Raw genomic sequence first — 25958 nt, forward strand, 5'->3', positions numbered from 1 at the left:
TTCTTGCCCAGATGCAGGACTCTACACTTGCCCTTGTTATATTTCATTAAATTTCTCCCCGCCCAACTCTCCAGCCTGTCTAGGTCCCTCTGAATGGCTGCGCAGCCTTCCGGTGTGTCAGCCACTCCTCCCAGTTTTGTGTCATCAGCGAACTTGCTGACAGTGCACTCTATTCCCTCATCCAAGTCATTAATGACTATATTGAATAGAACTGGTCCCAGTACCAACCCTTGAGGGACTCTGCTAGACACAGGCCTCCAACTGGACTCTGTCCCATTGACCACCACTCTCTGGCTTCTTTCCTTCAGCCAGTTCACAATCCACCTCACTACCCGATCATCCAGACCACACTTCCCCAGTTTAGCTGCGAGGATGCTGTGGGAGACCGTGTCAAACGCTTTACTGAAATCGAGATAGACCACATCCACAGCTTTACCATCATCTGTCCACCGGGTTATGTCCTCATAAAAGGCTATCAGGTTGGTTAAGCATGACTTCCCGTTGGTGAAGCCATGTTGACTGCCCCTAATGATCCCCCTATCCTTGATGTGCCTAGAGACAGCAGCAAGGACAAGTTGTTCCATTACCTTTCCAGGGATGGAGGTGAGGCTGACTGGTCTATAGTTACCCGGGTCCTCCTTCTTGCCCTTTTTGAAGACTGGAGTGACATTCGCTTTCCTCCAGTCCTCAGGCACCTCTCCTGTTGCCCATGACTTAGCAAAGATGATGGAGAGTGGCCTATCAATGACTTCCGCCAGCTCCCTCAGCACCCGCGGGTGCATCCCATCAGGGCCCATGGATTTATGGACGTCCAGGTTGCTTAATTTGTCCCTGACCCAGCCTTCATCAACCAAGACAGACTCCTCCTCTATCCTGACTTCTTCTGAGGCCTCAGGGGTCCGGGGCTCCTCCGGACAGCCTCCAGCAGTATAGACAGAGGCAAAGAAGGCATTCAGTAACTCCGCCTTCTTTTTATCCTCTGTCTCCAGGGCACCCACCTCATTCATCAGTGGGCCTACATTGCCTCTAGTGTTGGTTTTACCTGCAATGTATTTGAAGAAGCCCTTTCTGTTGTCCTTGACCTCTCTTGCAAGGTTTAATTCCAAGGAGGCCTTAGCTTTCCTAGTTGCCTCCCTACATGCTCTGACAACAGACCAGACATTCCTCCCAAGTGGCCAGCCCCTCCTTCCATGATCTGTACACTCTCTTCTTCCACTTGAGTTTGCCCAACAGTTCCCTGTTTAACCATGCAGGTCTCCTGGTACCCTTCCTTGACTTCCTACCTGCTGGGATGCTCTGATCTTGAACTTGGAAGAAGCAGTCCTTGAATGCTAACCAACTATCTTGAGCCCCCTTACCTTCTAATACCCTGTCCCATGGGATTTCCCCTAGCAATTGCTTGAAAAGGCCAAAGTTGGCCCTCCTGAAGTCCAGGGTTGTGATTCTGCTAGCTATTCTGTTCCTGCCACATGAGATCCTGAACTCTACCATCTCATGGTCGCTACAACCAAGGCTGCCCTCAACCTTCACCGCTTCAACCAGACCCTCCTTGTTAGCGCGAACAAGATCCAGCAGCGCTCCTCTCCTAGTTGGCTCATCCACCATTTGCATCAGAAAGTTATCATCAATGCACTGGAGGAAGCTCCTGGACTGAGGATGGCTGGCTGAGTAGGCCTCCCAGCAAATATCAGGGTAGTTGAAATCCCCCATGACAACCAGGCCCTGTAATTGAGAGACTGCTCTCAGCTGCCTGTAGAAGGCCTCATCACCCTCCTCATCCTGATCCGGTGGCCTGTAATAGACACCCACAACAGTATCACCCCTGCCAGCCTGCCCCTTAATTCGCACCCACAAACTCTCAACTCGCTCCTGATCCGCCCCTGGACAGAACTCAATACATTCTAGCTGCTCACTCACATAAAGAGCAACTCCACCACCTCTCCTTAGTGGTCTGTTTTTCCTGAACAGGATGTAGCCATCCATGACCACATTCCAGTCATGCGAGGTGTCCCACCAAGTGTCTGTAATTGCCACTAGATCATAGCCCCCCAACTGAACACGGATTTCCAACTCCTCCTGTTTATTCCCCATGCTGCGTGCATTGGTGTACAGGCATTTCAGGGAGCGAGCTGAGCACACCGATTTCACCCTAGGGGGATGGGAGGCCTCACTATCTGCAGAAGTGTTACCAAAGTTTAGATAAAACCCCAAAAACAAGGTAAAGCTCTGTATCAGAGAATGGCTATGAACACTTTGCTCCTAGTTGTCTCACGAGATGACTTGTCACCAACAGGTAAGATTTCCTTCCAAGTCATATTGTAATGATGATGAGGAATTTCATACCTTAGACAGAGATTCTATTACAGATCCCAGCAACGTCAGGAATAGATTTCACTTCTCTTTGCCTGAAAGAGCTCTGCTGGGTTCTGTTCAGGACAGGAGTGAACACTGTCCCTCTCTGTGAGTTTACCTCCTTCATCCTCTGTAGCTTTGAGACAGTATTCTTTCTCAATCTGCAAGCAATTTTTCATCCTCATTGCTTCAGGTCCAGTTGACAGCCAAAATATTAGGACTTTAACTTAATCTCAGTTTGCAAAAGTAGTCTTGAAAATCTCACTGTGAAAATGAAAGAATCCAGTGCCAGCCTCCCAGAAGAAACAGCAAAATCCTTGTTAATATCTTGTGCTAAATAGTCATATCAGCCTGTTTTCTACTGTAGGGCTAGCCAGCAGCTGTGTGTCTCATTTCATGTCCTTTATGTCGTATGTGTTGTTTTCTATGGTATCCAGATACTTCTCAGCAGTAGTCATGCATTTACTCATTTTGTTTGTTTTAGCAGACAGGCCCATCACTTTGCTTTCAGAAGTTGTCATAACATTCTTCTCTCTTTGTGTTTTTCTTATTTTTTTTCTGCTTAGGGTGTCCTACCCTCTACACATGAGGGATGGAAGTGCCAGGAAGCTTTGAGTTGGATCAGAGCAATGATGGTAATTGCACGTGTCAAAGGTGGCTGGTTTTAGGTTTAAGCGTTTCTGCTTTTCAGTAACATATCTGAAAGCTTTTAGGTGGTTGTTAATTCAAAGCTGCATCGTCAGTCCTCTTGAGAAGTGTGAATCTATTTGGGTACCTAGTCACATCAATCCCTGTAAAACACTTCAGTGAAGCTAAAACTAAATTTTGTTACAGAGGTAAAATCTTCAGATTCAACCACTAAATATTTGAAAAGTCTTAGTCATGTACCAAAATCATGCAGACATTTCTCAGTATTACTGAAGCTGAGCAATACATAATTTCCAAATGTGTGTTTTTGTTTTAGTTTTGCAGAGTTTTTGTTTACTTTCTTAAACATTTCTTTGTGGGGTGTCATTGTCTTCTAGGTATGATTCATTTTAAGCTTGTGCAAAGCTGATTAATTTCTTGAGTTTTTTATAATATTTTTATTCCACTTTTCAGTGCATATGAGCAAATTTGAAAAGACGTCTGAAATATAGATTTTATATATTTGCTGTTATCTAGATCTCTGTATTGGTGAGAAAGAAACTGATTTCACAGCAATATTTGAAGATTTATAATTAGTTACTCCATTTTCACACTTATTCTCAGACTGTTAAAACACTGATATATTAATATTGCTTTCAGATTGTTGTGATCTTTAGTATCAAAGTTTCCTAAAAAAGCATGTTGCTTCCATGGAGAAAGAGCAAATACTACTCATTCAAGTCATTTATTCAAAAAGTGTTTCTTGTCCCTGACATATCTGCAGAGCTTTGTGCTTTCACCTACCTAGTTAGCTGGTTTAGTTTGTTATAATCTCTAGTTTAAATTAGCTTTTATTACACATTAAAAAAGTTTTGGGAGAACACATTACACAAAAAAAAATCAAAGAACTGCCACTTAAGCAACTGATGGCTCAATTGAGAGTACAGTGTTTATCAGGACAAACAGATAGTGTGTACTACGAGGAACACCTGCAATCCCATGATTGCAATATCTGAATAAAGAGATTAAAAAACTGTGGCTTCTATACAGTGGTCCATGATACTGTTTTCTTGAATAATGTGATGATATTTAAAAATGGACCAAAAGTATTCCTGTCCTTTTGTGCAGTAAAGGCCAACTTAACGTTTAGGCAGTAGTCTTGTTTGTGTATGGATTTTAAGAAAAATCCATTGAAGATTATTTGAAAACCAGCTCATTAGAATGACAGATTTTTTTCCAAGTTTTGTTTTCTTGTCAAATAATATTGGTTATGTTCAATTAAACAAGGTTACACTTTCTAAAAGCATACCTCTGTCAGCAGCTGAGTGCCTTGCATATATCTGAGAACCACATTCTTAATTTCTAGATCTAGTTGGAAGACCAGGCTGTGAATGTTTCTTTCTAAAATTTCCCTTTTTCATACACCTTTCACACCTTCAATACATCCTTTCTACTATATATGTTTTTTGAGTACTAACACTGCAGATTATTAACTGGGGGTGGAGGAAAGGCTTTAAACAAAACCAATTATCAGCTATCTGTCATGGTGTGTTGTGTCAGGTGTTTGACAAGCTGTCTCTTGGCCACGGGCCATCTGGTTGTAATGGAACTGACTACTCTTCTGAGGAGCCAGAAAAACACGTGGACACAGGAAGCAATAGCTCTGTATCATTTGATGGAGTCAGTAAAGCAAAGGTTTTGGGTGTAGTAATCCCAGTTCTGACATGATCTTGTCAGTTGATTAAACTTCTTAAACTTTCTGTGCTAATTTCTCATCCCTTAAAACAAGAAAGTCCTATTTACTAACTTCATTTAAGCATTTGAAAAAGTGATTAGTCAATGTTTGTCAAAGTTATAACGTCACCAAACACTTGTATAATTAAAGAAGAGTTATTGAGAAGAATCATATAATAAAAATATTTATGGGAACAAGATGAAGCAAAAATGTAGACAAAAATCAGACAGTGCACTGGAATGGACCTCACACAGGCCAAGATGAAAATTGAGAATTAGAGTGTGTGTACATTCTGTGGTGCAAAAGAAAGGAGGAAAGATGCTGCATTTGAAGGAGGGAGAGACTAAAGAAACTGGAGAGGGAAGACTTATGTTTCCTCCTTTCAACAATGAAGGAGGAGAAATAAAAAAGTAAAAGAGCTAGTAAAAAATGATGGCTATCATGGTTTTCTGAAATTTGTGTTCCTTCCATTTATTAGGTATACATAGTCTTTTGCAGGCCTTTTATAGTCTCCCTCATTAGAGATATTCAAAAACCATCTAGGCACGGTCCTGGGCAACTGGCTTTAGGTGGCCCTACTTGAGAAGGAAGATTGGGGAAGATGATAACCTCCAGAGGTCCCTTCCAACCTCAACCATTCTGTGATTCTGTGATTATATTTCTGTGTCAGAAAGAACGTGTGTAGGATCTACAAATCCGCAGGAATAAAACCTGATTGTTTTTTGAGCCCATGTGATGAAGAGGTGGCTGGCTACTGAGAAATCTCCCTGTCTAACTGAAGTCAAAAACTCAGTGGTATATTAGGTTATATGCATTTACTAAGTATTGAAACTGAGTAGCCTATTTCATAATATTACAGGTCAGCATGCTAACAAATTGCACAGTAGTTAGCAATGGAGTTTAGAATGACCAAAGCTGCCTTGCAAAATAGTGTGTAAATGAGTATGTGGGAGTTGCATTGACTTGGAAAATAGATACTAAGACCATAAGTAAAAGAAGATCAGAATAGTATTTTGATATTCAGCTGCTCTGACTGGCTGCTTTGGGACCTTTCTTGCAGTACTCCTTACTACTCAACCAGGGTAGAAATTATTTCAGGTAGTCAGTAGGGTATTTCAGTCCTGATTCTCTTATAAGTGGTATGCTAATACATGCCCTGCTTTATTGGCAAATTTATTCCAAGACCTCTTTGGTGTTGTGCAATTTTATTCTTTAAATGCTTTTAAAGATTTGAGGTTAGTTACTCTGAATTATTTTCTATGCAAAAGTTTCTACTCTGAAATAGTCTCTTGAATCTGTATGCTGGAATTGCTGTCATGCATTGAAAGTAAAACTGATCCTAGTCTAAGTATTATTGTACTTACAGACCTTTATTCAGTGATTTAGAATTTAGCTAATAAAGATTTACTTTTTAAAATTTTTTGTCATTGCTTTTTAAAGAGAATCTTGACTCTTGAATTATCTTTTCCTCATGATAAAATTTTAATTCGTATTTTCCATTTTCTGAATTATTTGGGCGTATTGGTAATTTCCTTTGCTTTTCAATATAACACACTGACATGCGAACTGTATGAAGTTCATTGTACTATGCCAGTTTCTAGTGTTTCTACAACTCTGCAGTGGGACGTGTGTGCGAGCAAGCATACTAACCTCGTGTACTCTCATCAGCTTACATGCTTAGTTTATACATTATTTATTAGACTTATCGGCATGAAATTAAAAAATTGAATTAATAATGTGACTTCCATGTAAAACAGAAGTCACTTATTTATATATGACAGGCAAATAGGAAAAAAAATACTCTTAGGTTAGTCGAATGCATTTTTCCTTAATTTCAGACCCAGTACAGCCTCATGATTAAATGTCTGACTCCTGGTTACTGGGTTTATGTTCTGGTTAGAAACTACTATAAAGAATGGATCAGAGGTGAGGTAAGATTGGTAACTTATATGCAATGGATACAGGAAACCCTGAAGGTGACCCATTATGTGGCTTCAGCAGCTCGTGGTGTTAAGTTTCCTCCTGCAGATCAGGAGTCTATCAGCAACCCTCTGTTAGCAGGGCCATGGTAGTCCAGTGGCATCGCCAGCACAGGAACCCTGCTTGAATAACCTGTGAATCACATATAGCTTGAGAACATCACGTTTTCCTTTCTCTTCTTCTTCTTGCACACCTTGTTGTAATGAGTGTGATTGATTAGGAAAGCCTGTGTGTGCTGAGCTCTATGAGAAGTAGATCAAGCTTATCTTGATCTTTGAAATGTCATCACTGAAAGGAAGTGTAAGAATATATAGAGAATGGAGTTAGGTGGGTGAGTATCACGGGGCTACTCAGTGCTGTGGAATAGCTGCACATGTAAGGATTGTTAAAATGAAGAGTGGAAACAGTTAAACTTTATTGTCTGAATTTTCTGAATGTCTTTCTGTGCACTTACAGTTCCTTTAACTTTTCAAATGAAAAAAGCTTTGTTTTGCTACATTTTGAAGTGTTCAGAAATAGAAAGGAAAAGGAATGGTAGGAGAAAATCAAGTCATGTATACAACATATTATCTGCCTTAATGCTGCAGGTTCCAACTGGCTCATAGTGACAAGGAAGACAAAAATGTTTCATTTGTATTTTAATGCATTTCTTTTTGTGGCTTCTGATGGAGCAAGACACCATTTCACTGCTGCAAAAAAAAGTGTTTACATTTAAGTGTTTTTCTTACTAATAGAATATAGATTTTTAAAGATGCATATGTTTCTGAGGCCTAAGCTCTACAAAAGCACTTTTTCTTGAAATCCCAGTAGTTCTAAACTGCTGGGCATTGTATAAATAATCATTTAAACACATTTGTTGATGGTTTGCCAGAACTTTGAAGAAAAGTCTTTTCTTTCAGAGGTTAGAAAGCCTTAATTCAAAATTATAATTTAATGGAAAAATCCTTCTAGTCATTTTTACGTAGAAACTCATTTATTTCTTTATTTCTTTTAAAATTATTATTTTAGAAGAAAAAGGATAAAATCTATTTATATAAATATAGGTGCTTCCAAACATCTGCAGTTCAAAGCACATAATTCACAGTGACACCAAAGGTTGGTTTGTGTTTTGACTGGATGACTTTGGTATTATTTTTGTCTGCAAAGGAAAGAGTTGTGCAGCATCCAAGTGGCGCAAGATGTTTGCCTCTCCAGAAATTGTGATGAATTTGGGACAAGGGGCAGACTGTTCAAAAAAAAAAAATATTGAGGGGAGGGGGAGAGAAGGGCTGTCAAACTGAGAACACTTGCATTGGATTCGGCATCTTTGAGTTGGGAGCTACTCTGAAGTGCAGATCATTATAAATGAAGTAGGAAAAGGCAAATGAAATAATAAACTAAGAGAAGAATCAGTTGGATTGTTTTTGTTTGCTTCACGTGGTTGTTTATTGTATTCATATTTCCACAGGTGAGGACTTAAAAAATATAACAGGTGAAAAAGTAGCCATGTTTCTTCTTTTTTTTGTGTTTAGTGTCTAGAATAATTATTTGTACTTCAGTTGTCCATTGCAGTGAATATGTGTTAACTAATTTCAGAATGTAACTACAATTTATCACTTCCAAAAGCATTCTGCTGTGTTATAGTAGGATCTTGGTATCCCATAAGCTCATCTTTTAATGGTATTTGTTCATTTTCCATCAAGATATGCTGTGTCATTTACTTTGCTGATGAGCATTTTGTTTAAAATAGATAAAGGAAAAAACGCATGTTGGAAAATAGTTCATCTGCCATTCAGATGGACTCCTACTTTCTCATAATTGGGAGGACATAAACCATTTTCCCAAGTTTTTCAATAGGAACTAGGTTATTTTTATTTCTCACTACTTCAGTAACTGAGATCCCAGTTCAGCAAGGTCTTCATGCATAAAAGTCCACAGAATGTGACAGAGTACTCACTGTTTGAAGTGAAGGCTCTGATATATGCAATGAAGTAATTATGCACCGGCTGACCCGTGGTAAGTGACTAAGCACTCACTTTTGATTTTTGTATGACTTGAATAAAAATATGTTACCTTAAATTTAATGACAGAATGAAGCTATTTGTGGGAGGCTGTGGTGATGTACAAGATCTATTATTAAACTACAGAGATCACATAAGACTGACTGGATGGAATCAGATCAAACCAAAGACTCACCTACCTCACCACCCTGCCCCCACTCAGCCCACAGCCTAGGCTTCAGGAAGAGTACAGGAACACAGCAAGCACATTGCGGTACCTCCATCTACATACTGTTGCTTTGTTCAGCAATCTCATCAGTGAAGTCATGTGTTTATGCCAGTGGTGATTCTTAAGATTATAAGCATTGCAGGTTTTGACAAGGACTCTAGATGAACAAATATATTTTCATAAAATGCTATCTGTTATATGTACTAATTGGATGAGACAATCAAGTGTAATTCAGAATTCAGGAAAGAACTTTGTGCAGAATTTGGCCTCATCTTAGTCGTAGTACATTTGTTTCATCAGACTTTGACCCTCATATCTGTACGAACAGAGACAAATCAATTCCTTTTTTTTCGTAGCATATAAATGACATAATGTGTTGACTCTTTTTTTCCCCTAGCATATTGCCGTAAGTTCGGGAGGGGTTAGTTTGTATTCATTTTAATGAAAGACAATGGAAAACATTGTATGCTATATAGTAATATTAAAAGCAAATATAGATGTAACAGGATTAAACAGCCACCAAGACTGCATTTGTAGTATGGAAGTGTTACAGTTTTGTGTTATATTCAGCTTTAGCTGTTGCTTCCTTAGCAAAGGAGTGTCACAGTACCCTTTGCCTGGGTCAAATGTGCGCTGAAATACAAAATGAGTAATGCACCTGACATTACTATCTAGTTCAGTGAGATGAGAACCAGGGACCCTGGTGTAGCAAAACATTTATGTCTCTTTGAAAGCACGTGAACAGTCTGATCGATGTGAGTAGCGCAGAGTTAAATACATTTCTGCATGAGACTTCTGGATATAGGTGCTGTCTTCATACAAACAAATGCATGGGGACCAAATGGTTGGGGGCAGGGGGTTGCTCTGCTTGATGTTAATGCTTTGCTGTGTTCCGTCTTTGTCCCTATTTCTCCAATGGCTTGCAGTTGTTTTTTACTCTTGTGTAATGTCTGCACCTTTTACTTTCAGAGCACCTCACTGAAGAATCACGTTAAGTAACGATCAAAAAGTAACTCATCAATCTGTGTAGACATGGCAGGCACCATAACACTGTGTTAACATGTTATAGGTACAAGTTGAACAAGAAAATGCTGAGAAGCTGACAGCACATTAAAAATGATTTGTTTATACAAGTGCTAAAGTTATGTTTGATATGTTAATGCAACCTCATTTTCTAGTAAAGGCCAAACACTATTAAGTGGTTGTCTGCATTGATTTTTCTATCTTCTGAAATACTCGATTCATTGTAAACCATATTTATTCCTTTTGTGTACCTGGAACTAGGGCCATCTTTTAATAGTCTCTTTTTTGGGTGAGCCTCAAGGACTTTACTCAGTGATATTCTCCTGGTCCACTTCTTGACCTCTCTATCAGTGTCCCCTTTAGCAGGTGCTCCTTTTTGCAGTTTGTCTGGATTTTCCCTGTGGCATTCTCAACCCTCCCACCTGGACAGTCACTGAAAGGGGTCAGCACCCACTGCGGATTGAACCGGTGCCTCTCACAAACATCCTCATTCTGCTGAATCATGTTAGCTGATGCACGTTAAAAAAGGCTCACCAGTAGCGTAATGGTTTAAATTAGAAGAGGGGAGGGAAGAACAGGTCTACTTGCTGTCTATCTTTTCTTTTCTGTCTGAATCTCTTCTTATCCTTTTGGTATGGTACCTGCTTTGCTTTTCATTTTGTGTCTTAACTGCTTGTGCTATAACCTGTGCTGGGTACCGGGGTATTTGTTTGCAAAGACTGAGTGCATTTAGAAAAGCACAGCCAGGCTGCACTGTGGAAATGTGGTTAAAAAGAAGATTGAGTGCCTGTTGCTGGGAATGGATGATGTTCTAGTGAAAACTGTACAGTTGGGCACTGATGGTTGCACAAGGAACACTTGGAGTAGGATTAAAGAGGTTCACTGTCGGACAAGTGCTTTACCACCTGCATGACGCTAGCTAAGGTAGGAGACTTTTTGAGGGAAATATATTGAGAGGAGAACAAACATGATGGTTTGAAAGAAGAGGAAACCTCTTTCTGGTTGGGTTTTTGGGTTGTTTTTTTCTTATAACTTCAGTATTGCCTCTCTGGCTACAGAACTCTGAATGCCCATGGCAGACCATGCAGTGAAGCTAGTTCTTCCTGGATTATTTGTGTGAAACCTTTATGAAATGACATGTTACCATTTGTGAGGCTGTAATATCCTCTACTTAGCAAAATGTTTAGCATTCTGATTAAGGCATATTCTCTTTGACATCCATCTACAGAGCTCTCATATTCCTTGATGTACTCAAAGTATCTGAGGCAAAGAAGCAGTTTTCTCAATTAACAGCCAGTCTTTCATAAAGTGTTAAATTCACAGGAACTTTCATTTAAGTGCACAATTACACCTCAGGTCAGATGTTTAGGCAACCTGTGTTGCACAAAATATTTTGTCTCTGACTTAAAGAGGATTCTGTTTGAAGGTTTCTCAAGTATAAATTTTCACAAGTTTGGGATAACAGAATTTAGACATTCTTATTTATAATATTTAAAATTAAACAGTTCCTTTAGCCTTCACCTTTCTTAAAAGGATATATCCAACATTTCCTTTTTGCCAGTACTGAATTGGATGATGTCGTCTTTTCACTGTGCTCCAAAAAGTATTTTTATGTATGTTTTTAGAAGGAAATCCAGTTTCTTACTTGCAGCTGTTGGCATTTTAGAGCCCTGGAGTGAACCAATAAAAACACATGTTCTTCTAAAGAACATGTATTTTTACTGGACCTTGCTAATAACCAATGACACAGAATTCAAAAAATGTTGGCTCAAATGAGTAGAAGGGCTGCATTGTTTTAAATTCTATTTTAAAAACTTTTCTTTACAGCAAGAGTACACAGAAATTTCATATGCTCTTGTGAAAAAAAGAGTGCTTGCTTTTAGAATGCTATTTTAATGTTTTAAAACTAGTTCAGGTATCAAAGTGTTGTAGAGCATAAAATTTTAGTAAGACATACACAATGTTGCCATTTAAGAGTATTATTACAATACTTTCACAAACAGGATAATTAAAGATTTTACTTCCTAGACAGCTAGGAATAAATACATTTTGACTGATAACTCAGAACATCTTCTGTTACTACATTGTTTCCAACATATTGACACTTACGTGCAAAGGTCAAATTAGATCACCATTTCTTTCAATGATACCCTCAAAGTGGAATCAAGCAGTATGTTGGTTGAATATGCCTAGTTTTTTTCAGGTACCAACATTCTTAGTTAAAACGAAATTAAAGATTAATTCCAAAACGCTACCAAGATTGCTGTGCATGTAATCATGTCAAAGTTGACTCGATAGGGAGGTCCATCTGTTTTATGTTACTTGTGTTGCATCTTTATTGTACATGCTTTGTATGCTGCATGATACCAGAGTCCCACTGCTGCTGTTTATTTCACTGTCCTGTCTTCACAGGAGTGAAGTGCAGAGCAGAAAAAGATTGCACCCATGCCCTTAGTTGTGCAACCTGCCTTGTACATCAAGATCTTTTTCCGTATGGTACTGTAGCTAGGTTTTGCTCTCTTTCGGAAGAGCAGAAGTGTTTTCACTTCTCTTTCAGAATCAAGAGATTAGCATGAATATAAATTCATTTTTTAAAGGTATATAGATTTTGACCTTTTAAATAATATTTACTGTAAGAAACCTGTGCTGTAGTCAAATTAGGCATTCCAAAGCACTGTTTTGAAGAAGAGTGTTGGCAAAGCAGAAAAGTGAGAGGCCTGCTGATCTTGCATGACGTAATGTGTAAAGTGTCATAATAATGCCTGAAGTAGTAGATTGATTTTATTTTTTTAAATGGTGTTTAGATCATGTATGCTAGAGAAAAAAAAGGCTGCTAGAGAAAAAACATGCATAATCTGGGTTTAGTTCTTCAATAGTTTTATTAGCACCTTCATGTCTGCAGACACGTAATTTTCATGCTGGACATGGAAAAAGAATTACAGCTGTGATTCTATGACTTGTGATTTTGTGTGTGTGTGAGAGAGATAAACACAGACATTAAAAGTCTCAAGTCTGTGAAAATATTTGCAATGAAATGCATCTTAACATTTTTTCTGTGTTTTTGTATTTTATGGGAAAGTGTCTTTATCTCTTTTTCATGCAATAAAAATGAAACTGTGCATTAAGGAACTTTACAACAGACACTGAGAGAATGCACTATGCCGGAGAGATTTGCTGCCTTTAAAATAAGTAATCCTATTAGAAATGAGCCCAGATTTCTAACAGGAGTAATAAAATACAACAACAGATATGTGAATTGAATTTTTTAATAGTACTGTTGGACACCTACAATTATTTAAAATTCATTCAAATATAGGATTGAGTCATTCTGTTTTATATACTAAGCTAGATACCTGATGTGCAGTATATTGTTAAGGACTTATTTTGTGTTTCAGAAGTGTATGTATTGGTAAGTCTTTAAAATTTCTGTCTCGAGATCCTTTAGTACTCCTTATTTTACTTAGACCTCAGTTATAATTTTTGCAGTCCTACAGCTCTCTGTTTCACAGTTTTTCTTTTTTTAGAGTTGACATGAGCTTCGTTGTCACACGTACTGAATTGCTCAGGAATAGTTGTATAGACTTGATGGGAAGCTCAGTTCTGTGTCTTCCACAGTCACTAAGATAGCATGAGAGACTGATGTTTCCAGGTCTTTCATTTGAGACAGCAATGCTTATGTGGGCATTATATCATAATTCTCATTCCTTTCTTACTAGTGTTTTCAGAAAGTATTTATTAAAATACTTTTTATCAGTTAATTGTCTTTTGTTCCAACAGAGTCTATCAGCTTTGGGTTTTGGTAGTGTTATCCGAACTACTTGCTTGCAATATACTGTTTTAAAATGTTCCTGCTAATATTGTGTTTTCCCCTAGTTCTAACAGTGGTTTCCCTATGTCTTCCTGGTACCTTGTCTGTTTTGTTTTGTCTTTTTTTTTTTTTGTAAAATAGGGGTTTTTTTCATAAGACAATGAACTGTCTGCTGACAACTAATTACTCTTTCAAACCAAGGTAACTGGGCAAGACCTCTTATGGTTACCATAAAAAACAATGAAGTTTTTTACTTACAAAGTTTTTTACTTTACTACTTACAATACATGTAGATGTATTGTAAAGATCTACAAATAATTTAACTCACAATTTGTGGATCTTTAATCTTTAAAATAGGTGTTCGGCTGACAGCAGGAAGTATATGTGTGTATGCACAGAGTAGCAAATGTTAAATTTTTCATTCTTTGTCATTAAGTTAAATACTTAAACAAAACAATCTTAAAACTTCTTTTCTTTCAAGATGTGGTGTGTGTTTGGGAATTAGAGTAATCTCTTAGCATGAAGAATACAAGTATAAAAATTAAATGTGTATATTCTAATGAAAGGCTGAGTCCTATATTTGAGAGGAGGGTCTTTCATTTGCTTGCTTTTCTAAAAGCATGTATTGCTTCCTTTATATCTGCTTATTTAATACATAAAAGCCAAAATCTAGCCTTATATTGGCATAACTAGGAGCAGAAATTCAACTCGACATTTTTAAGACTTTTTAAAATATTCTGCAAAATGTATTTATCTGATACTAAACTTAACTTTTTTTGGCATACAATTGGACCAGGAAGAAATTGAATAATGATGCACATTTTTAAAATGTAACTCTAATCTGGGATTGTAACTTGCTTTTTTCTGATGCTTTCACTACTTCAGAAATGGTGATGGGGTTATTTATGTTAATTCATTTGGCTTGTTGAAAAAAATATGCCCACACTCCTTTCCTTAATGGGATTCTTTCCTCGTTGCAGTGCAAACGGCTGGAGCAGGAGCTTCATCATCTGAAAGAGCAGAACCAGACTTCAGCAAACAACACGAGACATCTGACTGCTGAAAACAATCAAGAACGTGCTCTGAAGGTAAATCTCGATTTCTTCTTGCAGGCAAATTAAGGTTGTAAGCCCCTGGTGCCAGCTTTCTGGGCTGCATATATCAGTTGTGTACATTTCGGCAGAAGTGAGCTATGGTGTTTGCCAGCAACCCCTTCTTTAAACACAGATACAGCACCCTTCTGTTATGGTTTTGTTTTATTTTGTGTATGAAAACAACAAGAAAAAAATAGTATATCCTTCAAATTATTGGGCTGGTAATTAACGCTAAATTCTCAGGGTCTGTGTTTGCAATATTACATTTTATAACGTGAAGAAAACTGCAACTGTTTGCCTCACGGTACCTCTGCAAAACTAATATTTTAAAGCATGGCTGTTTGATCTGCTTCCAACAGTGTGTGCTATATTAATAACATTGTTGACCTATACTACTAGTGACCACATAGTTGATACTACTGTTTGCAAAAGGATAGCTATTTGGAATTGGGAGGAGGAATAATAAGTCTTGTCAATAAGAATAAAAATGAGCAGAGAGGCGGGAGAGGGTCAGAGAAAGGACAGTGTACAGTGACAGGTTATTGCTGCTTTGAGAAAGGGAAATTGTAACGTCAGTGGAATCGATAGCTACGTAACCGGCAATCTCACCGCTAGCCAGAATAAGAGACTATGCCAGGTAAGACATGCAAGCATCGTGCGCACCTATTCAACCACTATATTCTTAAAAATCTCTTTTATGAGTAGCAGAGAGACAATCTAAATACAGAAGTTACTCTGATGATACTGTGTTGTCGTTTTAAAACTGCATTTGATTTAGGCACTAAGATCCAAACGTATCTCATTTATAGGCAGATTTTCCTCTGCCTTCTTTTTAATTTTTTTTTAATATTCAGGAAACATCATTAGTCATGTAACTACTTGACCAATGCAAAGTATAGGAATTAAGGTAAATCCTTGTGTAGTTTGACATTTCTCAGTTAAAAAAAAAAAAAGTATAATGAATAAACAGAGAGAGGCTGTGTGCCACACAAATGCTGTATGTTCCATGGGTTTATAATTGCCATCAGAATCTATGCTGAATATTACAAAATCTTGTGTGCAATACTGAAAGCAATCCATCCTCAGATGACCAGGAATAGAGATCATAAACATTCAGGGCTGTTTCTGACCACAATAATAGTATTGTTTTGAATCTGGCATCACTAAAAGTTAGTGCTTGCTGAGCGTGCTACTTACTGAACATAGTATTGTTTTTCATTAATTGCATGCTGACTTGTTTTTTGTGTGTCATTGAAAATATTATGCACAGTCTTTCTGTTAGAAAGCAAAAATGTTTTATAGAAACTACACTTTTTACATGTAGTATTTCCTGACATAATGCTTACAGAATAATTATATTTTCAGAGCAAGAAGTGACTTAATAGTTCAGAGTGTTACTAGGATTTCATTCTAAGCCTGATATTGCTCTCCTAGCACATAATCTTTAAAGAATTTAATTTCTGGCTGTCACAGTCATTTTTTGATTTTTCAAAGTTAGAGGTTAATTGGTCGTAGTCTTTTAGAGATGAGAGTCTGCAGCAGAAAAAAGGAATGCTTTTCAATTTTTGGTGAAGTTGAACTTTTTTTAATACTATACCTCTGTAGAGTTTGTCTCAGTTCATATTACTGTTGCCTTCAGTGAGGACAGGTCCATCGGAGTACTTTTTAAAAGGCCAATGGGTCAAGTTGAATTCTGACCTTGAAAACTTTAAAATGCCTTTATGAAATATTGACAATAGTAGTTAGTTTTGGTATACAGCATACGAACACTCATCCTGACCTAAGCACTCAGGTAAATGAAAAGCTTATCACCTCTTTTTTAGTGTAGCTACAGCCTAGAAAATATGGGCTGGCTGGTAGGGAAGAAAGTCACGTCAGCAACTCCTTTAGAAGTGGGTTTGACCTGTGCTTTGGGCCTGGCTGTGGCTGGCCGGGGCGCTCCTGCTGCCATTAGCGGCAGAGCTACCTGTGGGAGAAATATCCAGCTGGAGCCCCCTGACAGGTAACACGGTCTGGGGTCTTGGCACACACCTCCCTGTGAAACCCTCTTGTTCTAAGCTGCCACCTCCTGCCTCCTGTATACACTCAGTAGCTATCCTAAGCGCTACATGCAGAGTGCACGTACAGACCCAAGAATCCCCTCCTGTCTCCTCTCCACTGCAGATCACCCTCTGGTCATCTGACTGTTTGCAAAGAAATAGGACAGGTCATTTGTCTCTGTGGTGCAGGGTTATATACTACCACAACTGGTTTTATTTTCACCGTGATCCAGAGAACGACATTTACTTTAACCACCTCCACGTGTAAATTGGGAACTGCACTATGTACTATTAATTCAGGTGTAAACACCTGTCCTGCAGAAGGAGTCCAGGTATTCCTTCTGTGTCCATACAGGACAGTTTCTGTTAAGAAAGTTTTTTTAAAAAAATCTTTATTTTTGCCTACTCTCTTAAACTTCGTTAATGTTGTCTGATTCAGTTTGGCAAAAGATGTATTCTGGTGATAGGTGGCAGATGACGAATTTGATCTTCTTTAGAATTTCTTCAGGGAGTAATGGAAGTGTAAACATCAGATGTGATGCAAGGATACTTGCAATCTTAACTGGATAAAAATACAGTAATCAGGATGAGCTAGGTTAAGGATGGCATAAAAGTTTGTGATAAAAGATGAGATCATTACCTCTATGGGGTCCTGAAATACACTTAACAACAAAACCCAACGGGTATTGTTTCTTTCTTACTTTTTAAAATCATCTCACAATAGCGAGTTGCTCAGAAAGAAAAAAGTGTAAGACCAATCCACAAGAAACCTATTTCATTCCACTGATGGTATGATCTAACAGGTAAGATAAGCTGCAAACTTTCAGCTTTATTTTTGTTATATTAGCTCACAGGGCTACTGCCACCCTTCTTTGAGGCAGTAGCAGCCCGTAGCCTCCCGAGTGAGACAAAGCAGCAGAGAGACAGATTGTGACTGTGGGAGAGGTGTGGTGGCAGTAAATCGGCCAGATCCAGGATCTGGAAATCACGAAGATGATGTAAGCACTCTTGCATACTTTTGGTTTTACACTTTCAGTTCCCATGCCAAACCTGAGGATCATGTGACAAATAAAACTTATGACACATAAGGCATGCTGTATAGACCTATACTGTACCATTTTGTCTTACTGTGCAATATAACATCTGCACATCTTTGGTAGGATAGCTCTTCTTAACTAATCTTCGTCATACATTAAATATGGAAATTCTAAATCAAGTACTACTAATACGTATTTATTGCATAAAGCATTCCTTATAGTGATGTGAGCCATTCAGTCCCACAATGCCAAACTGGAACTCCTAATTTTTATATTATTCTTATTGGTCATAGGGGATTGTATTAATTGAACGACAAGGCCAGTTTCAAATCTTCCCTCCAGGCAATGCCCACAACTGCACAGAGGTCATTCAGAGAATCATGTAGGCCCTGATTTCCATAGTTAAAATAAAATAATCCTCCCCTTTGTGAAACCATTTTTAAAAATCTCTTATAATATTTCAGATTGAATTATAGATAATTCTTTTAGGTATAATTGCTTCCTAAGGGCCTATACATTTGTGCTCTTGGTACATTTTCATAAAATAAGATCTGCAGAGTGCTTTGCAGTTCTAAAGTGTCAGGGTCTATACATAAGATTATTCATTTGTGGTTGGGCTCCATAATTAACATTTGGTCTCTACTGATTCTGATAAATGTATTCCCACAATACACTGAAATAGCCGATTCAGTTAAACAGAGAAAAGTTGAAAAATTGCTATTTTTTCGTTAGTATTCAAATATTGTTGTGGACCATTTTTATTGTTGTTAGGTTTGTAGTGTGTAGTTTTGAAATGCAAAGTTTTAAGTAATACATTTTCCTAAAGATAAATAAAGATTTTGCCAGTGTGAATATCCTCTTCACTCAGTTGAAGAAGAATAGGAAATAAGTCTTGTGAAACAAAAATCTTAATGTGAAAAATCATGGAAAATGTTTAACTGGATTTAAATGAAACATAGGGAGAGGTGACTTTTTTTTCACGGGCCTGATTTATTTTGTAATTTTTAGTTAGATGGTACATTCTTCTTAAAGCAGCTATTAATCTGCTTTAAAGACCAGAGACACACACTAATTTAACTTCCAAGCCAAACTCTCAAAATGGCGAGGAGGGCTGTTTCATGATGATGCACAAATCAGGTGCCCTTTAGTGACTAAATGAGTTTAGTCCATCCAAGTATGATGTCATTAGAGCTTGTAAAGGTTATTAATCTCCTTCAGAGCTGTTAAGAAGTTAATCTTTGGTTATGATTGGCTTGTTTTCTTATGTTTTTCTGATTAAGCCATCTTTTTAGTTGTGATTTTCTGTAGAATGCTTCCATGGTTTTATTAAGAATATCATAAGTTTAGAGTCAGAGGCAAGCAAGTGACCTGAAGGAGCTGTCAGGAATTTGTCTACAGTAGTGTCATAAAGCAATTGTAGCTGATGTCATCTGCTTTCTGCTGACACTTAAGAATTGCGTCAAAGGCAGGAAATCCACCACGCATAGCAGTTTAGTAGTTGTTCCAGTGATGATGTCTGTGAAAAAGGCTTAAATTAAGTACTTCCTGATGCCTGTCATAAATTGTATTAAGCTCTGTTTTGATTCCCAGAATTTCCCAGATTCTTAGAGTAGAAACCGTTTTTCCATCTGCTTGACAATGCCAACTGCAAAACCAAATCCAGCTGACTAGTCAATATATCATCCATGAAGCACATGACCCCAGGAGAATCTGATGTCATAAGAGCTTAAAAAAATTAAGAAAACTTTAACATGAAGTTTAAAATGTTTGCTACTGTTGAAAAGCATTGAGTATTCATGCTATTTAGGCATGGAATATTGACTATGGAATAAAGTGCTTCTTTCAGAAGGTAGTAGCTGTGTCCCTTATCTGCAAAAACTAAGTAATGTTTTTGTGTTTAGAGCTTCAGAGCTAAGTTTCAGAACTTCATTTGAATGAGTTTAGAGCTGGTTTACGGCTATAAAGCCTCTGATTTGTTTCTGACAGAGCCACACACTTTGAAATGCTCTGTAATCCAGGGAAACTTGCCTGAACCGGTGGTGGGAAACTGAGAGATTCCAATCTCATCTCTTCTATTCAAATTCCAGTTCAGCATACAGTTTTTACATTTTTTTATAGTTATTAATTGCATCCTAGAAAACTCTCAGAGAAAAGCCTTTCAATACTTTCATAATCATTTTACATGAGGCAACAGAGATCAGTTGATTTATTAGAAACCTAGAACGTAAGTTTTGAACGTGGCAAGGCCCAGACACATCCAGAATACTGCTCTGCCAACTTCGGCCATTTCAACTGTTGCACTGTTGTTAACTGCAGTGCTGTGTGAGCGATAGAAACTGACTGCTGATTACCAGTATTTTATAGCTAACAAATTAATAGCTGCGTTATTCACTGGTGAAGTGGGTGTTACACCTTTCTCCAGTTTCTAGCTACAAAGTAACTAGACATTATTCTGCAAAGAGTTTAAAACTTGCTATTGATCTACTTGTTGCTATGGTGTTATTGTTTGGTAAAAGATGCTTTAAAATATTGTGGTTACTTCAGAGTGGTTGTTTTTTTTTAAATGAAGCAACTCAGCAATATTCATATGTTGGACAATCCACCCATTTCTATCACATTTTGCTAGGGATTCCTCTGTCCAGTATGCACTGTTCCCTCTGCATCTAACAAGAGTATCAACCTGTGAAAGCTCAGCTTGAGAGCTCACTTTGTGGAGTTAACCCTAATGCAATCAGGCTTTTCATTTCGGATGTCATGTGCTGCTACCTATAAAAGGGACTGCTATCACATTTGCAAATGAATTTATAGGTATGGTTGAAGACTGGGATGCCAGCTTCATAGTGGAAGTAGAAGGGGAGGAGAAGGAAGTTGCAGATCTGCTGCTCAGTGTGAGGAGATACACTGTGCCCTTGCATTTACGTATGATCTGTATCTGTTTTTTTGAAACTAGGAGTGTTTCAGGAGCAATGGAAATAGTTAACAGGCTTCTTGGAGGTTATCTCCAGCAAATAATATGTTGTTACAACTAATCCTGAAAGGTTCTTCATGCTATTCGTCCAATAACTTACACGGGGATAAAATACTAGAGGATTTATCAAAGTAAGCTGCAATCTCTAACTTTGTGCGAGAGCCATTTCAGTAGTTCAGTTTCTTCTCCTAAGAAGGTGCTGCTTCTCTTCTGCTTTCAGAACAGTTGTCAGGTTCAGGATGTAGAAAGCCAGGATGAGTTCATTTCACTCTCCAGTAGCTACCCTAAAGGAGTATGTGCCCTCATTTAAATGCCTGGTCAATATGAGAGACAGATTTCCTACCCTGTCAGTAAAAGTTTTCATAATGCACGTGAGATCACTATTAATTTTTAGAGTGGAAGTTGCTGAAGTTTGAATGCTTGAATTGCTTTTAAGTACATAGTGGAGGTGGAAATAAAAAAACTAATAAAACTTGGAACATGCTGCTGACAATCTGGATGTGGATAATATTTTTCTTCTGTTGCTGCTTTGTAGACACTTTATCAGACAGAGTAGATACATTTGCAGTCTTAATTGCATTGAACAGAGCCTTTGGTTGTGCTGCACCCAAAACCACTTAATCAGAAGGTCTTAAAGAGTGTCACTGAGGTTAGACCCAAGTCTGTTCAGCTCTTATCCATGCTAGAAACATGATTAGTCGCTTTATGGCTGGTGTTATTAAGTAGTATTGTAAACCTCCAAGGATATCAGTGTAAGCCGGTGCATCATGCCATAAATGAACACCAAAATGAGGCCATGTAGAGCTCCTGCAGAAATAGTTCTGTCCATGTTCCACTTCAATATTTATTAATTTTCTGCATTCCTTTCTGCTTACGTTGCAGTGTCTCCAAAAGCTATTGCTACAGACTTCTGACAACCCACCCTGTTATCTGTATGTATGGAGAGGGAGAAAGTAGCTTGTATAATCCTACAGTGACCAACATTGCCGCTCAATCCCAGTGGAAAAAAATGTGAGCACTGGTCGAGTGGTCTTTAAAGCAGTCATATGAAGTTTCCTTGGACCCAATTGTTCCTTTGAGCCAGATGTCATAACCTGGTCCTCTGGTCAGTTCAGGTCTGGAGATCCTCAGACAGGGATTTCTCCTTCATTTGCTGTCATATATTTAGGAGAGTAACAGTTTGCTTCCTATAGGCAGGAAGTTACTAATTTGGCACATGTATTTGACCATAAATCAAAAAGCTAAGTTCAGAAATTTTATCTACTAGTATCACTTTCAGTGGCCAGTTTTGTTAATTGTTTTTTGTAGCCATCCAGACTGGTAGGCTTTATTTAGTTATGCAGATCTTGACAGAATAGCTGTTCATGAGTGACAACAACATTCTTAGTGACAGTCTGCTCCCATCTGGTAATTAATGTTTTAGCACTGATAGATGTTTGTATTCATTGACCAAAAATATCTTAATTTGTATAGGGAGTTAGAAGTTAAAATAATTGCTTAAATGTGCCATAAGCAAGTAATACAATCTTTTCTCCTGATGGAAAACACAGGAAATAAATTATGAGATGAGACACTTGCCCTTCACTGGGAGTGAAGTTCTCCAGAGTCCCTTTAGAAACCCAGGCTTCCAGAGTCTGATAAATATGGTTTATATGAAACATCTACCTGGAAGTTAAGAGAAATGATGCTTGGTAACATCAGTAGTTGCATGATTTTCAGTGGTCAGCTTGTGATGTCATTAAGTGGCTGTGTGGATAGGCGGCAGGGCTGTTTGTACTGCTCTTGGTTCATTAAGCATCACTGCAGGCCAGAATTTTGAACTCGTTCAAGCCTTCGGTTGTTTTCAAATTGAAGGCAACAAATAGACATACCCAAGTTCTCGTCTTTGCTTCCTCAGTTGCACTGGCCATGCCACCTTCCTGTATCTGTCAGGCTGTCCTTTCACTGTCTGGCATGGCAGCCCTGTGTGTATGGTGTTCTCTGCATGGCAGTTACTCAGCATTTCTTGGACTCTGTTCAAATGAAAGAAGACCAAGAAGTGGTGTTTCTTACTATGACCTCAAGTGTTTCAGAATCGTTTCAAAGCAAAGTAATATATGGGCGAAAGTGAACGTTTATTGGCAGAACAACATTTATCCTGAAAATGATCCTGAGAAGGGTTGTACCTGTCTAATTAATTATGCTTCTCTAGAGCACTGTATGTCGTAAGGAATTTTAGCATGCTTCATATTGCCTGTAAACAGCTGCACAAGAATGGCACTGGATGTGTCTTGATAGACTGAACAAACAGCATCTAGGCTAAAAGATGTTGTTCACCTTGCCCGAGGAGTGTAAGTCTTCCTTCTCTCCTGTTAACAGATGCTAAATATCTCTTAACCAAAGCAGATATATTTATTGAACTTTGATTCAGTTCTATACGGAATTCATTACTCATTCACACTTTGTGTTTGATGTCAGCTTTCATCTGCTCCACTAAAAATTCCTTGGAGGTCTGTTGCTTTTTATTTGACAGCCTTCAAATCTCTCTTGGTACCAGATTACTCTTGACAATCTTAAACATCAACAGACTCTTTGTATATACTATAAACGTCCCCTTGTCATTGGGGATGATGTGGTCATTCAAACACTTTGGCTGAGTCTTTTATTTTTGGTTTCCATTTCATAGGTGGAAATTGTCTTCCCATGAGGTCAGTCAGTGTTACTACTTCCGATTAGCAGAAGTATTATTTCTGATGAATGCAGCAAGTCCTTGGAATGCAATATTTTGGTTTCAGGTTATTCTAAATCTGGATTATCATTCTCACAGTCATCTAGGCTGCTTCCACATCCTCACTTTTGGTATGCAAAGAATGAAAGCATGGTAATAGGCTTCTGTGACCATGAACTTCCTGTTGACAAGGCCCTCTCATCCATGTTTTTCATTTAACCATTCTGTAACTGTGCATCTGCACATATTATATTAACTTCGCATTTTACAAATACTTTGCATTTTCACACACCTGTTTTTCCTTCTAACAGGATGGTTTCCACTTTGTGTGGTTGATTCATTTGATAGGCATCTGAGTGACTTCCTGGAAGTTCCTTCCTTGTTCAGTGACGCTGCCACTTAGCCTTCCAGTTTCAAGGACACTTTGTTTTAATTGTAAACGTTCTGCAGCATATTTAGGTTTTTTTATAAACTCTGTTAAAGGACCTCAAAACTGGAATACTTTATGGGCCTGGGGCAGATCTCAGATATATGTATTCTAGAAATACATATCCTGAAATAAACAAACGTTCTGAAGTTGTAGAAGATAGAACAAACTGTGCAGACATCCTGTGGCCAGATAAAAAACTGTCTGCTACCTGCTCCTTCACTCCTTATCTTCATAGAGGTGACACCCATGCCTTAAACCAATGGCATTTAGAACACACCAAAAAACTGGTGTGTTCTAAAATACATTGAAATTCATCAGTATCTTGTAAATTAGAATCATAGAATCTGATACATAAGCAAAACATACTGTAGAAACCACAATCGTTAGAAAAGCTACTTATATGGAACAGTGAGTTCTTATAAAAACAAAAACTCTAACTGTAATGATAAGTTTTGTTGCCATCTCCAATGGTATTGTTTATCACCTCAGTCATGGATTCATTTTTACTTCCTCTTCTGCCCAGTAACACGTCAATAGCAGTACTACTGTGAGCTTTTGTAACGTCCGAGGAGGTGTCATATTGCTGCACTTCAAACATCTATAAAAAAAAATTCTTTTACTTTCCCATTGGTATGGAGCTTCATTTTGGGATTACATGGATCAGGAACAAAGGGCACATGTTAATCTGATTGTAAAACAAACATGAAGCCTAATGTATCAGACTTACTGTAAGTAATCTAGGACTCCTTCCTTCACTTGCCACTTTCTGATATTAGAAAACATATTTTCAAACTTAGTTAAGAGATTCTAAATCTGAAGCCATTTTGTACATAAAATAGTAACTGTTTTCTGCAATGTTTAAAGAAGCCCTTAGCATTAGTTTCTATTAATAATACCATCTTTAATCTTCACTGGCATAGTTTTCAAAGTGTCTATCAGCATCATACCGTAATAAAACAAAGGAAGTGTCAAAAGTATTTAGCCAAGTTAAGTTTTTCCTTTCTCAGAGGTATCAAGTATTAAATTATGCTGGACACAAGATATCAGATTTAATGAATGAAGAGGAGTGATGTCATTGTTATGTATTATTTTTTATTCATAAATCTTGTTTCTTTCTTCGTATGAAAACTGTTATTCATACATGCAGAAAGAAAGTGTGGTAAATCTTAATTTTCAATCATTTTTTCAGCGTCTTACTGCACACCCTTCATTTTTTATGCCGCAAGGGAAATGATCCTCTTTTGTTTGAGCAACAACTGTAAACAAAATCTTGAGCCTGAGTGCATGATGACATGTCAGGTTTTTTGTCCTACAATAAAATTTGTAAAAGGTAGTAACCTAAGCTCTTGTGCAAAAGGCAAGCTACAGGGTCATTAAATAGCAAAGGTCTGACTCTGACCCATCCATGACCTCCTTATCTGAAACGCATCTCAGAATAGATAGAATCTACTTTAGATCTTGGGTGGACGAAACCAGGAATAGGATGAAGGATCAATATCAAAATTTCAGGATTTTAGGTATTTACTGAAAAAGACTCTTTGGTCTTTGTATGTTTATCCAAATTTCTCTTCAGAAATGGAGAACCCTTTCCTAGCATTTTGCATGCAAGTGATCATATGAAGTATGGTTCAGAGTACAAGGGAGACAGATGGTAAAGGAAGACACTGAAACGTTAGGTCTTACTACGGTTGTAAGGCTGCAGACTAGCCTTGATTCGGAAGCCTCAAGGTGCTACATGTTTGCTCTTACTTGTCTTTTTACTGTAATCTGAAAGTCTCTCCTATTCTGTTCCCAGGTCAGAAACTTTAGGTTTTAGAATGAGATGAAGTCAAAAAAGCCCATGTCCAGAAAGTGCAGCTTGGTGCGTAGCTATCATTTACTCAGAGGAGTCAGGACTCATTTTGCCTCTCCTTTTTAATTCCCATCTATTTATTCGGCCTGGCGCAGAGG

At 38.0% G+C, this 25958-nt stretch overlaps 1 protein-coding gene across 1 annotated transcript in view; it reads left to right on the plus strand.

The window, feature by feature from the left end:
* The window catches only part of MIPOL1 (mirror-image polydactyly 1), a 203851-nt gene that overhangs the window by 81757 nt on the left and 96136 nt on the right, over nucleotides 1–25958 (plus strand). The window contains exon 9 of the mRNA XM_068399133.1: nucleotides 14714–14821. Coding sequence (XP_068255234.1) covers nucleotides 14714–14821 — 108 coding nt within the window. The remainder of the gene's footprint in view (nucleotides 1–14713; nucleotides 14822–25958) is intronic.

Source organism: Nyctibius grandis, chromosome 4 (assembly GCF_013368605.1).
Source record: "Nyctibius grandis isolate bNycGra1 chromosome 4, bNycGra1.pri, whole genome shotgun sequence".
Classification (NCBI taxonomy): domain Eukaryota; kingdom Metazoa; phylum Chordata; class Aves; order Nyctibiiformes; family Nyctibiidae; genus Nyctibius; species Nyctibius grandis.